This window comes from Leuresthes tenuis, unplaced genomic scaffold (assembly GCF_036924035.1).
Source record: "Leuresthes tenuis unplaced genomic scaffold, fLeuTen1.0.hap1 SCAF_2, whole genome shotgun sequence".
Classification (NCBI taxonomy): domain Eukaryota; kingdom Metazoa; phylum Chordata; class Actinopteri; order Atheriniformes; family Atherinopsidae; genus Leuresthes; species Leuresthes tenuis.
Genome location: NW_027325356.1, coordinates 39,970,530 through 39,985,119, shown reverse-complemented (window position 1 = coordinate 39,985,119; position 14,590 = coordinate 39,970,530). Strand labels below are relative to the sequence as shown.

The following is a 14,590-nucleotide window of genomic DNA, read 5'->3' as shown; positions in this document are numbered from 1 at the left end:
AATCATCACTGCTGAGAGTTAAAGGAATACATGGCTCAACAGAGCTCGGACTCTTTGTAGACCTTTTTAGCTCTGCTTAGCTTAACATTGCTGGATAACATTTAATTCAAATGTAACCAATATGATTGCAGAATTACTGCCATACAAGTAACTAAATATTTTCCTTCATTTTTTTTTGAGAAAAGGATCTCACAATCCCTTTGCTCTTTGTTTGAGTACATCGACCTTCAAATACAGTGACTGTATGCAGATACTAGCACTGTCTGTGCAAGTATCTGCAATCTGAATCTCAGAGTAATAACTGGAATATACCATTTACAGTGCTTTGTTGATGATTATGTTCATAAATAAGCATCAAAGTCCACAGGGATTAATTCATATAGACTAACAAGCTTTGGGAGTTTTATTGATGATAAGAAAGATTGTGATTCTGAGTTGATAATGATAGTATCTTATTCATTGCATGGCCAGCGATATGTTCATTATTTTCTCTTACAGAGGCAGCTTCAGCTTAGTTGAAAGCTAGCTGTTGCTGTTTGGCTGTACAATAACCTATACTGTTGGGCTTTTCTTAGCTTGCAGGTACTTCTTCAAATTTGAGGTAGAGTTATACACTGTTGACATACACTTGTGAACCAGTCACAATTATGAATTTCATCATGATGTTGAGCTTCTATGACATACTGTAAACTCTATACCATATAATGAGCTGGGTGAAAATCACATGCTTACAGATGTATGGATGTAGGAGAAGAAGAGAAAAAGATTTTCTGGGAGTTTAGTTTTGTTTGCTTTATGGCTACAAAATGCACAGGCAGATGTGGCTGTCAACAGTAATCAATTTCTATCGTGTCAAATGACTTGTAACTGATTACCTGAATTACAAAACTAATGATCTGCGTTGCTTGAGTAAAATGTTACTCCTAACTCTTCTTATTTAGCTGGACTTTTGAGTTGTGGTTTGAAGGATGTTGCCTTTCAATAATCATTACTTTCAGCCTTAATTACAGCTCTGCTATACAGCCCTTAGCACTCATATGTGTTGTCAAGTTAATCCATGTAATTTCCAGTAAGTTGGTCAAGTCTAAAGTTTCTTTGTCATTTCAGCTCATAGCAATTTGAGACATAGCACAAGTTAAATAATAACAACATACAAATTCAATGGGGTTATACACCTTTGGAGTTAGAACTCTAACAAATCCATACAAACATAAAAGGACTTTAACTTTTTGTTGTTAGAACCCTATAATATGTTTTCATATTTCACAACCACTCATCTGAAACTCAAGCGAGATGATTTGGGATAAATTGGATCACATAATGGGGAAAAGGAAACCATAGTGCGTAACATAGATGGGAATCTTCTCAAAACTGTTGGAAAAAACGCTTCTGGAGACTGCCTCATGAGGCTGGTTTAATGAATACTAATAATGTCTATTGCTATTGTCAAACCAAAAGTGACTTTAAGGACACTTTCCTCTTCACTGTCCTGCAATGTAAAAAAAATATGATAAAGTGTGTTTTGACTAGCACTGCATACAATGCATTTATATTCATTATACTATTCATTATAACTGTATATGTTACCAAAGCAGGTTCTCCCCCTACCTCGACCAGCAACTCCTCGATGAACTCTATAGCTCCTTTGGGGGCCCTGCAAACTCTGGCTGCGAGTGGTGGAGCTGGCATCAACATGGGCTCCTTGACAGGTAATAAGCTAAAGCCATGCCTTCGACTTCTGTCTTTTTTTCCTGGACAGACTGAGACTACTTTACATTGGAGAGGGCCCAAAAAGCACTGTACTGAACATGGATCATCACATTGATGGTGTGAGTGTGTATGGTCATTTGTTTTTGTGTTAGCCCTGCAGTTTGACACGTGGTAGGGCAAAGCATCATCTACTGATTTTTCTGATTGGAACATGACAATTCTACCATCTGAGCCATGGCTGCGAAATATAAAAGCAATCTTTAAACTTAGTATAGACTTAATTTTAACAACTGAAATTGATTTTTTTTTCACTACAGAGACAAAAAAGTCCAAAAAGACCTGGGGCCTCATGTACAAAGACTTGCGTGGATTTCCTACTGAAACATGGCGTACGCTCAAACCAAAATGCCCTCCAACGTACAAAAATATCCGGATGTATCAATGTGTGAGCACGCATGAATCCAAGCACATTTCCTTTGTACATCTCAATCAACGTGGAATTGAGCGTGCATGTTGGAGTACCCGACTCCTCCCTGTCCACGCCCCTACTTAAATATGCAAATCATATTTAAATTAGCCCTACACCTGCGATTCCCCTCTCTGCACGATCAGAAAATAAAGAATGCGTAAAACGGAAAAAAGAATAATTTAACGGAAAGTGAGATGGAGGTGCTACTTTCTGAAGTGGAGGAGAAAAATGTGCTCTTTGGCACGCTGTCCTACGATATAAGCAGCAAACGTAAGAGGAGTGGGTGGGAGAGCGTGAGCGAGGCCTTTAATGCTGAGGAGTTGAACAGAGAGTCGACACAACTATGGGTGACACTGCTCTCTCAAGGGTGGTGGGTGTGGGAATGTGGGTGACTCTGATTACCCCCAAGGTAAATACCTATATTTGTGTAACTCACAACAAACGTGTTCAAACAGTAACCTATAGAGCAGAAGTGCGCCGGGGAAAATGTGAGACTCAGTGAGACATTTCACAAGCACAGGGTTATTAACATTTGCACACAGAGACAATCGGGGACTTGTTAGAAAGATCTTAAGCTGTTGTTTAACCAGGAAAAAACAGCAAGTTTCTAACTTTAACCACCAACTATGATGCTATGAAGACGGGATAGAAATTTTCTTCGCACATGCTCAATGCACTTCATGGGGAATAATATTAAGAAAGTTACTCACCAAGAAGCCACCCATCGCGCACAGTGCCAGCTTGTAGTCTGTTCCCAACAATGCTGTTACTCAGAATGTATGGGTCGTGCGTTGAACCAGGCCACCTCCCCACAGTGTTAGTTAAGTGCATTTGCGCATCACAAATGATCTGTTCATTGATGGAATGGAATTGCTTCCTGTTGACATACACAAATTCATCATGTGATGGCGCTTTTATAGCACTGTGTGTGCAGTCGATAGCTCCGATTACATTAGGAAAACCGGCTGTCGCTGCAAATTGCGCTTTAATGTTGGCCTGTTCAGCTGCATTGTATGGGAATTTGATAATCCCGTCCCACACGGCTGGCATGGCTCGGCTCAGGGTCAACTGGCACAGTCCCTTTGAAATGCCCCGGTTGCCAGGAACCCCAACGAACAGGCAGCGCATGGCTCCTCGCTGTGTTGCGCTACAACGCCGGCCGCAGCTCTGCGCATAGCTCCATGAGGATTGCCTTCGGGAACCTAAAGCGGCTGATGAGCCACTTGTCCTCATGTGCCAACAAATTATGTCTGTCTCTAAATACACGCTCTCTCCTTATTGCACCATTTCATATGTCTTCCAACACCGCTAAAGCAGCCATTTTTTTAATAGTATGCATTGCACCACTTTGTGCATACTTTTATATTCACTCTAACTGTAATTGCAGACACATGGGTGTGTTAATTGTTTATCAGTGATAATTGTTCATGTGTCTCAGATGTGCACGTCGCTCATTCTGAGGACAAATTGTGTTTAAATTCATTCATTATAACAGTTTCCCAACATCACCTGTAAGTGTCGCCAAAGAAACAACCGCTGTAGAAAAGTGCGTACGACAGCCCTGAAATTGCGTGAAGCACCGCACATTTCCACGGTCATTTCGCTTTTGATACATCTGATCGTTGACGTGAAAAAGTGTGTATGCCACTTTTTTGTGCGTACGTACCCTTTGTACATGAGGCCCCTGGTCTGGTATAGATTTATGTGTATCAGTATTGGTTCAACTGTGAGCAATGACCAACCCCAGTAATGAATAGAAAATACAGAGGTACATACTTTGCATTACCCTTTTGTCTAAAAACAGAGATATAATCTCTTGGCCTTGATGCCCAGACATATTTTAACTTCTCTTTTTACTTCTTGATGTCATTTGAAATTCATCAGTTTTTGCAGCACTATCACTTTTAGAATTTTTCTTTTGCTGGCCTATTTTTCACATATTAGTGAGACTGATCTTGTTCTCCTCTGTCATTTTGTACTATTGTTTCACTTAATGTGTTTTCTTGTAAATGATGCAGGCATGGCAGCACTAAATGGCAGCCTTGCTTCTGGAGGTTTATCTAATGGCTCTGGTAATACCATGGAGGCACTGAGCCAGGCCTACTCAGGGATCCAGCAGTATGCTGCTGCTGCTCTACCCAACTTATACAACCAGAGCCTGCTGTCCCAGCAAAATGTCTCAGCTGCAGGCAGCCAAAAAGAGGGTAAGTTCTGTTGGCTAGGAGTAGAAAAGAGAAGATCAGATAAGATGTGGTATAGTAAAAAGTACAGAAGGAGGATTTTTTTTCATTATCAAAGAGGAAAAGGATACATTACTTGAAGGGAAATCTTGTACCGACATCCAGTGAATGCTCACTAATAGAAAAAAGTATATCAAGTGAGAATCAGCAACTCTTTATTTGTCAGTACAATTAGTTATCTTCTTTTGTTCTCCTGAAAAACAAAAACAGCACAACTTGATAAAAAAAAATAGATGAGGCCAAAACTGCAATTGTATGAAAATATAAGTCATGAAAACACAGATTCAGTCAAGTCTGAAACTCGTGACCCATTTCATGCCTGGACGAAGTTTGTACTGTTCAGTATGCCAATGTGGTAAGGCTCCAAGGAGGGCAGTTTTTCATTTTGGCTGAAATAATTCTTTCCTTTCAACTGCAGTTGTGAAATCTTTACCCTTAGCTTTTAATGATATGGTAATCATTAATCTTCTACCCACTGAACTATTGATTATTACAGAATTTTATATGAAACTTTTGTATGCTGTACATAGATGATTAAAAGGGGTGATCTGTAAGTTACAGATAAGTTCAATGAAATTAAATTAAATTTTATTTATATAGCGCCAGATTACAACAATTGTCATTTTAAGGCACTTCAAATAGAGCCAATTCAAAAATTAATATCCTAGCTAAGGAAACCAACAGATTGCACCGAAACTTGTCTTCAGTCCAATCTCCCATCCTGAGCATGTCTGTGGCAACTGTGGAAAGGAACGACTCCCTTTTAACAGGAAGAAACCTCTGGCAGAACCAGACTCAGGAAGGGTGGCCATCCGCCTCGACCAGCTGGGGTTTGAGAAGACAGAAAAGAGGGAAAAGAGGGGGGAAAAACACCATAACTCCATTCAAAGGATATCTGTTGGAACAGGAAACACAAGTTAATAACCACAATAATGTCACATGTACATAAAATCAATTGAGAAATTAAACAGGGGGAAAAAGAGAGCAAAGTGAGGAAAGGTGTGATAGATGAGGTCCCCCAGCAGTCTAAGCCTATAGCAGCTTCACTATGGGATGTTTCAGGATTACCTGAGCCATCCCTAACTATAAGCTTTATAAAAAAGGAAAGTTTTAAGCCTAATCTTAAAAGTGGAAAGGGTGTCTGCTTCCCAGACATTTACTGGCAGCTTATTCCACAAGAGAGGGGCCTGATAACTGAAGGCTCTGCCTCCCATTCTACTTTTAGAAACTCTGGGAACAACAAGTAAACCTGCAGTTTGGGAGCGAAGTGCTCTGTTAGGAAAATATCTTACAATTAAATCTTTAAGATATGATGGAGCTCGGTCATTAAGAGCTTTATATGTGAGGAGAAGAATCTTAAATTCTATTCTGAATTTAACAGGGAGCCAGTGAAAAGAAGCTAAAACTGGAGAAACATGATCTCTCCTGTTAGTTCTCATCAGAACTCTGGATGCAGCATTTTGGATCAGCTGGAGGCTTTTCAGAGAATATGTGGGACAGCCCAATAATAAGGAATTACGGTAGTCCAATCTTGAAGTAAGAAATGCATGAACTAGTTTCTCTGCATCACCCTGAGACAGGATGTTCCTGATTTTAGCAATATTACGAAGGTGAAAAAAGTGCAACCAATCAATTTGTTATTACATTTAAAGGAGATGAATAAGTGTATTTACAAATGTAAAACAGAAAATAAATGACACCAATCAACCATAATATTATAAGTGCTAAAATGTAAAGTGAGTAGTAGTCTGAGGTGTCTCACAGTGAGCAAAGAGATGATGACCTCTGTGGGTTGATTTTCACACCTGTCTGGTCAGGTTGAACGGGTTGTAATAATGTTATGGGAGATGGAGGTAAATGACTAAAGTAGCTGCAGACACACTAAGCAATCTGTGAACTCAATTTACAAATTTGCTTGTAGGAGTTAAGAGTTTGCTCCATGTGGCAAAGTGTGGCACAACTGCACTGGGAGACACACTAAAATTCATGTGTTGGATTTATTGACTCCCAGACATACACACAAGTTTACATAGATGGACAGAGGCTTCAATAGCCATTAACCGACCACTAAAGTGCCCCCTTGGGAGCCAAAACGCATGTTAAAGTGCCCTCTTGGGAGCCAAAACCTGTGTTAAAGTGCCCTCAAGTGCCCTCTTGGGAGCCAAAACCTGTGTTAAAGTGCCCTCAAGTGACCTCTCGGGAGCCAAAACGCATGTTAAAGTGCCCTCTTGGGAGCCAAAACCTGTGTTAAAGTGCCCTCAAGTGACCTCTCGGGAGCCAAAACGCATGTTAAAGTGCCCTCTTGGGAGCCAAAACCCGTGTTAAAGTGCCCTCTTGAGAGCCAAAAAAGCATGCTAAAGTGCCCTCTTGGGAGCCAAAACGCGTGCTAAAGTGCCCTCTTGGGAGTCAAAACGCGTTCTAAAGTGCCCTCTTGGGAGCCAAAACGCGTGCTAAAGTGCCCTCTTGGAAGTCAAAACGCGTGCTAAAGTGCCCTCTTGGGAGCCAAAACACATGCCGAAGTGCCCTTTTGGGAGTCAAAACGCGTTCTAAAGTGTCCTCTTGGGAGCCAAAACACATGCCGAAGTGCCCTTTTGGGAGTCAAAACGCGTTCTAAAGTGTCCTCTTGGGAGTCAAAACGTGTGTTAAACTGCCATCAAGTGTACTCTTGGGAGCCAAAACGCGTGCTAAAGTGCCCTCTTGAGAGCCAAAATGTGTGTTAAACTGCCATCAAGTGTCCTCTTGAGAGCCAAAACACACGCTAAAGTGCCCTCTAGGGAGTCAAAAACATGCTAAAGTGCCCTCTTGGGAGTCAAAACGTGTTCTAAAGTATCCTCTTGAGAGCCAAAACACGTGCTAAAATGCCCCACTTGGGAGTCAAAACACGTTCTAAAGTGCCCTCCTGGGAGTCAAAACACATGCTAAAGTGTCCTCTTAGGAGTCAAAACATGTTCTAAAGTGTCCTCTTGAAAGCCAAAACACACGCTAAAGTGCCCTCTAGGGAGTCAAAACACATGCTAAAGTGCCCTCGTGGGAGTCAAAACGTGTGCTAAAGTGTCCTCTTGGGAGCCAAAACATGTGCTAAAGTATCCCCTTGGGAGTCAAAACGCGTTCTAAAATGCCCTCTTGAGAGCCAAAACGTCTGCTAAACTCCCTTCAAGTGCCCTCTTGGGAGTCAAAACACATACTAAAGTGCCCTTGTGGGAGTCAAAACGTGTTCTAAAGTGCCCTCTTGGGAGTCAAAACGTGTTCTAAAGTATCCTCTTGACAGCCAAAACACGTGCTAAAATGCCCCACTTGGGAGTCAAAACACGTGCTAAAGTGTCCTCTTGAGAGCCAAAACACGTGCTAAAATGCCCCACTTGGGAGTCAAAACACGTGCTAAAGTGTCCTCTTAGGAGTCAAAACGTGTTCTAAAGTGTGCTCTTGAGAGTCAAAACGTGTTCTAAAGTGTCCTCTTTGGAGCCAAAACGTGTGCTAAAGTGCCCTCTTGGGAGCCAAAACATGTTCTAAAGTGTCCTCTTGGGAGCCAAAACGTATGCTAAAGTGCCCTCTTGGGAGCCAAAACACCTGTTAAAGTGCCCTCAAGGGAGTCAAAACGCGTTCTAAAATGATCTCTTGGGAGTCAAAACGCCAATTTTATCCCTTCTTCAAAGGGATAAGAATTTTTCCTCAAATGTTCTTTCTTTTTTTCTAATAAAGTTGATAGCTACATCCATCAAAAAGATGATCCACTACAAAAGCCTCTTGTACTCCTTATTGTAAGGTGACCAGATTTCTGAAATGAAAATCAGGGACATTTTCAATGCGATGGTGAAAAATCATTAAATATTATCATTATGAAACGTGTGTATGCAAGCAAACAAATGGGTGACATCACAAACCGTCCAGCCACTGAGGACGACAAAAATATCAATGTAAGTTAAGATGGATTTTTTTGGTCAGAAGTTTGAACTGATATTTATGACACAAAAGGTGGAAATAAAAAAAAGGGGTGACATCACAGTTATCTCCTTATTCATCTACCTCCACCTCAGGAGCCTGGGTAGAATAAGAGCAGAGGAGAACATGAGAAAAAATGTCATCACCTGGTAATCTCATGCTAATGTTAACGTCACAGCTGCACTAATGACGGATATGAAAACAGTGTCATGATGTTAACGTTCACTGACTTTTACAACGTTACGTTAGGTCTTCAATTCAGAAAAACAGTCTTACTTTAATGTTACATCACTTCACACACACAGGTCACTAAAACGGGACTGTCCCCGGAAATCGGGGACGTCTGGTCACCTTACCTTATTGTCCTGTTTATTTAGCTTAACCTTGGTCGTATCTTGATGAGTTTGGTGTATTCACACAGTCATAAACTCTCTTGATCTTTAAGGTATCGATTTGTTGTTTAATTCGTAAAACATACTCATTGATTGTCAGGTCCAGAGGGTGCAAACTTGTTCATCTATCACCTGCCGCAGGAGTTTGGAGACCAGGACCTGCTGCAGATGTTTCTTCCCTTTGGAAATGTGATCTCTGCAAAAGTCTTCATAGACAAACAGACAAACCTCAGCAAGTGTTTTGGTAAGTTCAAAGAGAGTATACTTGTATCGGTCTGTAAATGATAGGACATAAAAATTGAAAAGGAAATACATTTTAAGCACAATTTGACTAAGTATAAATGTACTTTATTTATATACCCCTTTACAACAATTCAATTCAATTCAATTAATTTTTATTTATATAATAAAATTACAATAAAATGTCATCTCAAGTCCAATTCAAGCCAATTGGAATTCAATTCATTGTAATCATAATCCAATCAAATACAATTAATTAATTAATTTCAAAATAATCCAATTAATTCCTATAGAGCCAATTCACAAACAATATTCTAGCAAAGGAAACCACTGAAACTTGTCTTCAGTCCAAATTGCTATCCTGAGCGTGCCTGAGGCGACTGTGGAGAGAAACGACTCCCTTTTAACAGGAAGAAACCTCTGGCAGAACCAGACTCAGGAAGGGTGGCCATCGGCCTCGACCAGCTGGGGTTTGAGAAGACAGAAAAGAGGGAAAAGAGGGGGGAAAAACACCATAAAACCATTCAAACGATACCTGTTGGAACAGGGAAACACAAGTTAATAACCACAATAATGTCATGTGTACATGGAGAGTAAAGAGAGCAGAGGGAGCAGAGGTGCATCATGGGAGGTCCCCCAGCAGGCAACTTCGGCTGCAGTATTTTGGATCAGCTGGAGGCTTTTCAAAGAATTTGTGGGACAGCCCAATAATAAAGAATTACAGTAGTCCAATGCTGAAGTAACAAATGCATGGAGCAGTTTTTCTGCATCAGTATGAGACATCAGCATCGGCGCCCCCCCAGGGATGTGTCCTCTCTCCACTGCTCTTCTCCCTCTACAGAAATGACTGCACCTCCACGGACACCTTTGTGAAGCGGCTGAAGTTTGCTGATGACACCTCTGTCATCGGTCTTATCCGTGACGGAGACGAGTCAGCATATCCACAGCAAGTGGATCAGCTGGTGCTCTGGTGCAGTCAGAACAATCTGGAGCTGAACACGCTCAAGACGATGGAGATGTTGATGGATTTAGGAGACATCCCCCCACTTTGCTCCCCCTCACAGTCCTCAGCAGCCCTGTGGCCACCGTGGAGAGCTTCAGATTCCTGGGCACGATCATCTCTCAGGATCTGAAGTGGGAACATAACATCTGCTCCATCCTCAAAAAGGCCCAGCAGCAGATTTACTTTCTTCCGCTCTTGAGAAAACGTAGTCTGCCCCAGGAGCTGCTGCTACAGTTCTACACTGCAAGGAGGACAAGAACCAGACTACAGTGTATTATCGGAGCCCCTCTGCCTTCTATCCAGGATCTGTACTGCTCCAGAACTCAAAGGAGGGCAGGGAACATCATGGAAGACTCCTCTCACCTCGTACACAGTCTCTTTGCTGCTTCTGTCTGGCAGACACCGCAGAGTCCTCCAGACCAGGACTAACAGGCACTGGAGCAGCTTCTTCCCCACAGCAGTCACCTTAGTGAACAGTTGAAAAAATACTGGAACTGTTGATTTTTACAACTGCCACTTACAGTTTTTATGTCTATACAATTTTTTTTATTTCTTCTTAACATTATTTATGAAAAGTGCATGCAAGAGACAACATCTGCCGTCAAAGAATTCCTTGTTTGTCTACGTACTTGGTGAAATAAAGTTGATTCGGATTCTGACAGGATGTTCCTAATTCTGGCAATGTTAAAAAGGTGAAAGAAGGCAGTCCTAGAAACCTGTTTTATATGCGAGTCCTTGCTGAAAATCACACCAAGGTTCTTCACTGTAGTATATAAAGTATATAGCAAGACAGTCTTTTCTTGGGGCACTCAGGTCCAAAGACAACAACTTCAGTAAACTTGAGAGATCAACTTCAGTAAAGGGATAAGACTTACTCATATATCACCAACTAAACATCCTTGAGCTCAGGAATCAGCCTAAGGATGGCAGCTAGTTAACTGTAGCTTTTAAACTGTGACTCTGTGCAACAGTTAACCTGCCTGACATAACCAAAATAAAAACATTATCATGAGCACTACATAGTTCTAACCAAGGAAGCATGACCGTTCAAATGTGTCTCTGCTAATTGGGAGTATAATTCCAAATTAGGTCATACAGTTTCAGACAGTTTAGGATTTAAGACCAATTTTTGCCTGTTTTCTTTCTCTTTTCTAACCTCTACCAATGAGAGAGCAGAAACTGGACTAATTGTGTATACATATCTGTGTAGAGCGATTGAGAAGGACACACATGCCCAGTGAAATGTTATCATATCACAAACTAGGACAAGATAAAACGTAAAAGTATATTTTGTGTCAATTGTGCCTTAGATTTAAGTGAAACAAAACTTTTCTTGTTATTATGTGGTAATTTGATGTTTATTGTTTGATTATTGAAGGATAGGTTGACATTTTTCCAATTCCCTTTGTGGCACAAGGGTCACGTAAAGGGGTGAGCAGTGTTTCAATTGGATCACTATCTCTGTTATTTTCAGGATTGAGAATGTTGTGGGGATCAGTTGTTGTTGTTGTTGCCAAATTTCCAATTTCTTGAGGAATTAATGAAATCTTCCTTAAACTATTTGAAGTGTTTGTGTCTTTTCCCCAGGATTTGTGAGCTACGACAACCCAGTGTCGTCACAGGCAGCTATCCAGTCAATGAACGGTTTCCAGATTGGTATGAAAAGACTAAAGGTGCAACTGAAGCGCTCAAAGAATGACAGCAAGCCCTACTGAAGGTGATAAGTCACTGCTCACTTAGTAAAGCAGGATGGTGTTCTGGTAAGTGAAGTATGAGTAAGACTAGTCCTCTCAGAAAAAGGCTCTGTCCATCACAGGGCTGGTGTATTGCCTCTCCTGGTCATCATAAAATCTCCAGGAAATTTTTTCATTTTGTTTTCCTCTCAAGAAGTAAGAGAATTAAGTATATTTCAGTAAATATTTTGTCATGTTGCTGTGATAGGTAATACATTATGGGATTTACTTGTGAAGATATGTTGCACATTAACCATCAGGTCCTGAATCAATTTCTTCACTTTTGCACGCTACCACCCACTCTCGCCTTCTAAAAGTTGGCAGCCAGTGGAGAAAATTATCTGCATTTGAAGAGAAAATACCAGTTATTATTAGGTTTTCTACACTAAACTTTTTTAATATGCAACTGGAATTTATACATTTTATTCATAATAAGCCTGTTTATGCTGTGAACTGGTCTCCTTGGACCTTAGTTATAGGCAGAGGACCAGCTACCCACAGCAGGTTGTCTCTCATATCTGTGGTCATCTGAGATCTGACAGGACTGTATTCTGTTTGTGAGTAACTAATAATAATGTCATATTAATGCTTGATTATATTTGGCTTGTTGTCTGGGTGTAGGAGCTGTTGCATGGCTTACATTAAGTGCCCTTGGGTGTGTGGTTAAAATTTATTTATGGTTTGTGTATTAAGCAAACACTGGCTAAACATTCTTTTGGATATTACACATCCATCACAGTGAACTCATTGAAACTGTTGTGCCTTTTTAAACCGGGGATTAGTAAAGAAATGTTTCAGAGCAGTTGAAACTGCATGTAAATATAGATGTTTTCTTACTGACTGGTGTGAGACTAGGTTGATGTGGGTCGTGAAGCACAGCTACCAGCTGTCACCAGTGATATAGAATAAATTTTATAGGCTTTTGTAATCATTCAAAAGGCCATTTAATACAAAAGCTGTTTGTAAACATACAAAATACGAAAAAGAAAGTACACCTTCCTTAAACTCTAAGGTTTTATGTATCAGGTCATAATTAGGAAAAACAATGTGTTCCTTACCAGGTCTTAAAGTAAGGTAAATGAACAACAACATATATCATATTACACAGTGTCATTATTTACTGAGTGAAAATACAGAAGCAGTATGTTAGTCCATCCCATGATTCAGCAGCTTCCAGAAGCACTATTAGCAGCAGGTCCCACCACAGCATTTCAGTCAGGCTGAGGTCTGGACTCTGACTGGACCATTGCAACACCTTGATTCTTTTCTTTTTCACACATTCTGCTGTAGATCTGCTGCTGTGTTTGGGATCATTGTCCTGTTGATGAGCCAGTTTCAGCCCAGCTTTAGCTGTGGGACAGATGGCCTCACATTTGACTCTAGAATACTTTGGTATCCAGAGGAGTTCATGGTGGACTCAATGACTGCAAGGTGCCCAGGTCCTGTGGCTGCAGAACAAGCCCAGATCATCAGCCCTCCACCACCGTGCTTGACAGCTGGTATGAGGTGTTTGTGCTGATATGCTGTGTTTGGTTTCCTCCAAACGTGCTGCTGTGCATTAGGACCAAACATCTCCACTTTGCTCTGGTCTGTCCAAAGGACATTGTTCCAGAAGTCTTGTGCTTTGTTCAGATGCAGCTTTGCAAACCTAAGCTGTGCTGCCATGTTCTTTTTAGAGAGAAGAGGCTTTCTCCTGCAACCCTTCCAAACAAGCCATACTTGTTCAGTCTTTTTCTAACTGTGCTGTCATGAACTTTAACCTTTAACATGCTAACTGAGGCCTGTAGAGTCTGAGATGTAGCTCTTGGCTTTTTCACCTTGGGGTGAACTTGCTGGGACGTCCACTCCTGGGAAGATTGACAGCTGTCCTGAATGTTTTCCACTTGTGAATAATCTTTCTCTCTATAGAATGACTCCAGATAGTTTGGAAATGGTCTCATAACCCTTCCCAGATTGATGGGCAGCAACAGTTGCTTCTCTGAGATCATTGCTGATGTCTTTCTTCCTTGGCATTGTCTTAACACACACTTGAAAACTGACAGAACTTCTGCTTTTATAGAGCTGCTCACACTGACTGATGATTATCAACAGCACCTACCTGCTACTTACCCTCTTAAATCCTATAGGAACCATAATGGTGGGCTTATTCACACACTGCTTTTACACACAATAATGACATGTTGTAATATGTCATATATTGTTAACCTGAGATTGTATTTACCGTACTTTAAGACCTGATAAGGACTGTTTTTTTTTTAATGTCTTAATTGGTTAAAAGATATAAAAAGAAGAAAAGGGGTCAGGGCTTTCTTCTTCACATGACAGTATTTGAATATAAGGAAACTGTGTGAAGGTTCATCAACAACTCTTGGACAAGCCTGCTAATGTTTAGAGGGCTTCTCCTGTGTCTGAATATTTTCTGTTAGAAGTCAACTAAATTGCTCCCTAAAAACCTGGTACGTCTTCAGATATAAATCTTTCTTTTTTTTAAATGTAGAAAGTAAGACCAATGATGTATATTTAAGCTGTTATACCTTTTCTATTTTTATAGTTTTTTTTTTAATTTTCCCTGTGTGTTGGGAAGCTATTTATTTTCCTAAATTATTTATCTGAATTTGAATTACTTTAAAAAAAAAAGTGATGTCTGCAACTCTATTTGACCCTTTGGTATATATTCTTTTCATGCCCGTTAAGTGCTGTTTGCGTGTGGTGATGACTACTTGATGTTAGTGGAGCTTAAACTATGTATGTAGACTCCATCAGTGCCACTACAGACTCTGTAATTCATGCTTTCATAAAAATAAATCTTTAATTTCTAAAAAAAAAAAAACTGGGCGCATGTCTACATCTTAAGAAACAAAAAG

At 40.5% G+C, this 14,590-nt stretch overlaps 1 protein-coding gene across 17 annotated transcripts in view; it reads left to right on the top strand.

Moving 5' to 3' along the window:
- The window catches only part of celf1 (cugbp, Elav-like family member 1), a 65,823-nt gene extending 54,115 nt beyond the window's left edge, over window positions 1-11,708 (top strand). For 6 of the 17 annotated variants that reach the window (XM_072381069.1, XM_072381071.1, XM_072381079.1 and 3 more), the window contains 4 exons: window positions 1,593-1,709; window positions 4,198-4,383; window positions 8,851-8,994; window positions 11,581-11,708. In XM_072381069.1, the coding sequence (XP_072237170.1) occupies window positions 1,593-1,709; window positions 4,198-4,383; window positions 8,851-8,994; window positions 11,581-11,708 (575 nt within the window). Of the gene's footprint in view, window positions 1-1,074; window positions 1,078-1,587; window positions 1,710-4,197; window positions 4,384-8,850; window positions 8,995-11,580 lie in introns of all 17 variants that reach the window. The other 11 variants (XM_072381070.1, XM_072381072.1, XM_072381080.1 and 8 more) reach the window with 6 other exon arrangements.
- The last annotated feature ends 2,882 nt before the right edge of the window (window positions 11,709-14,590 follow it).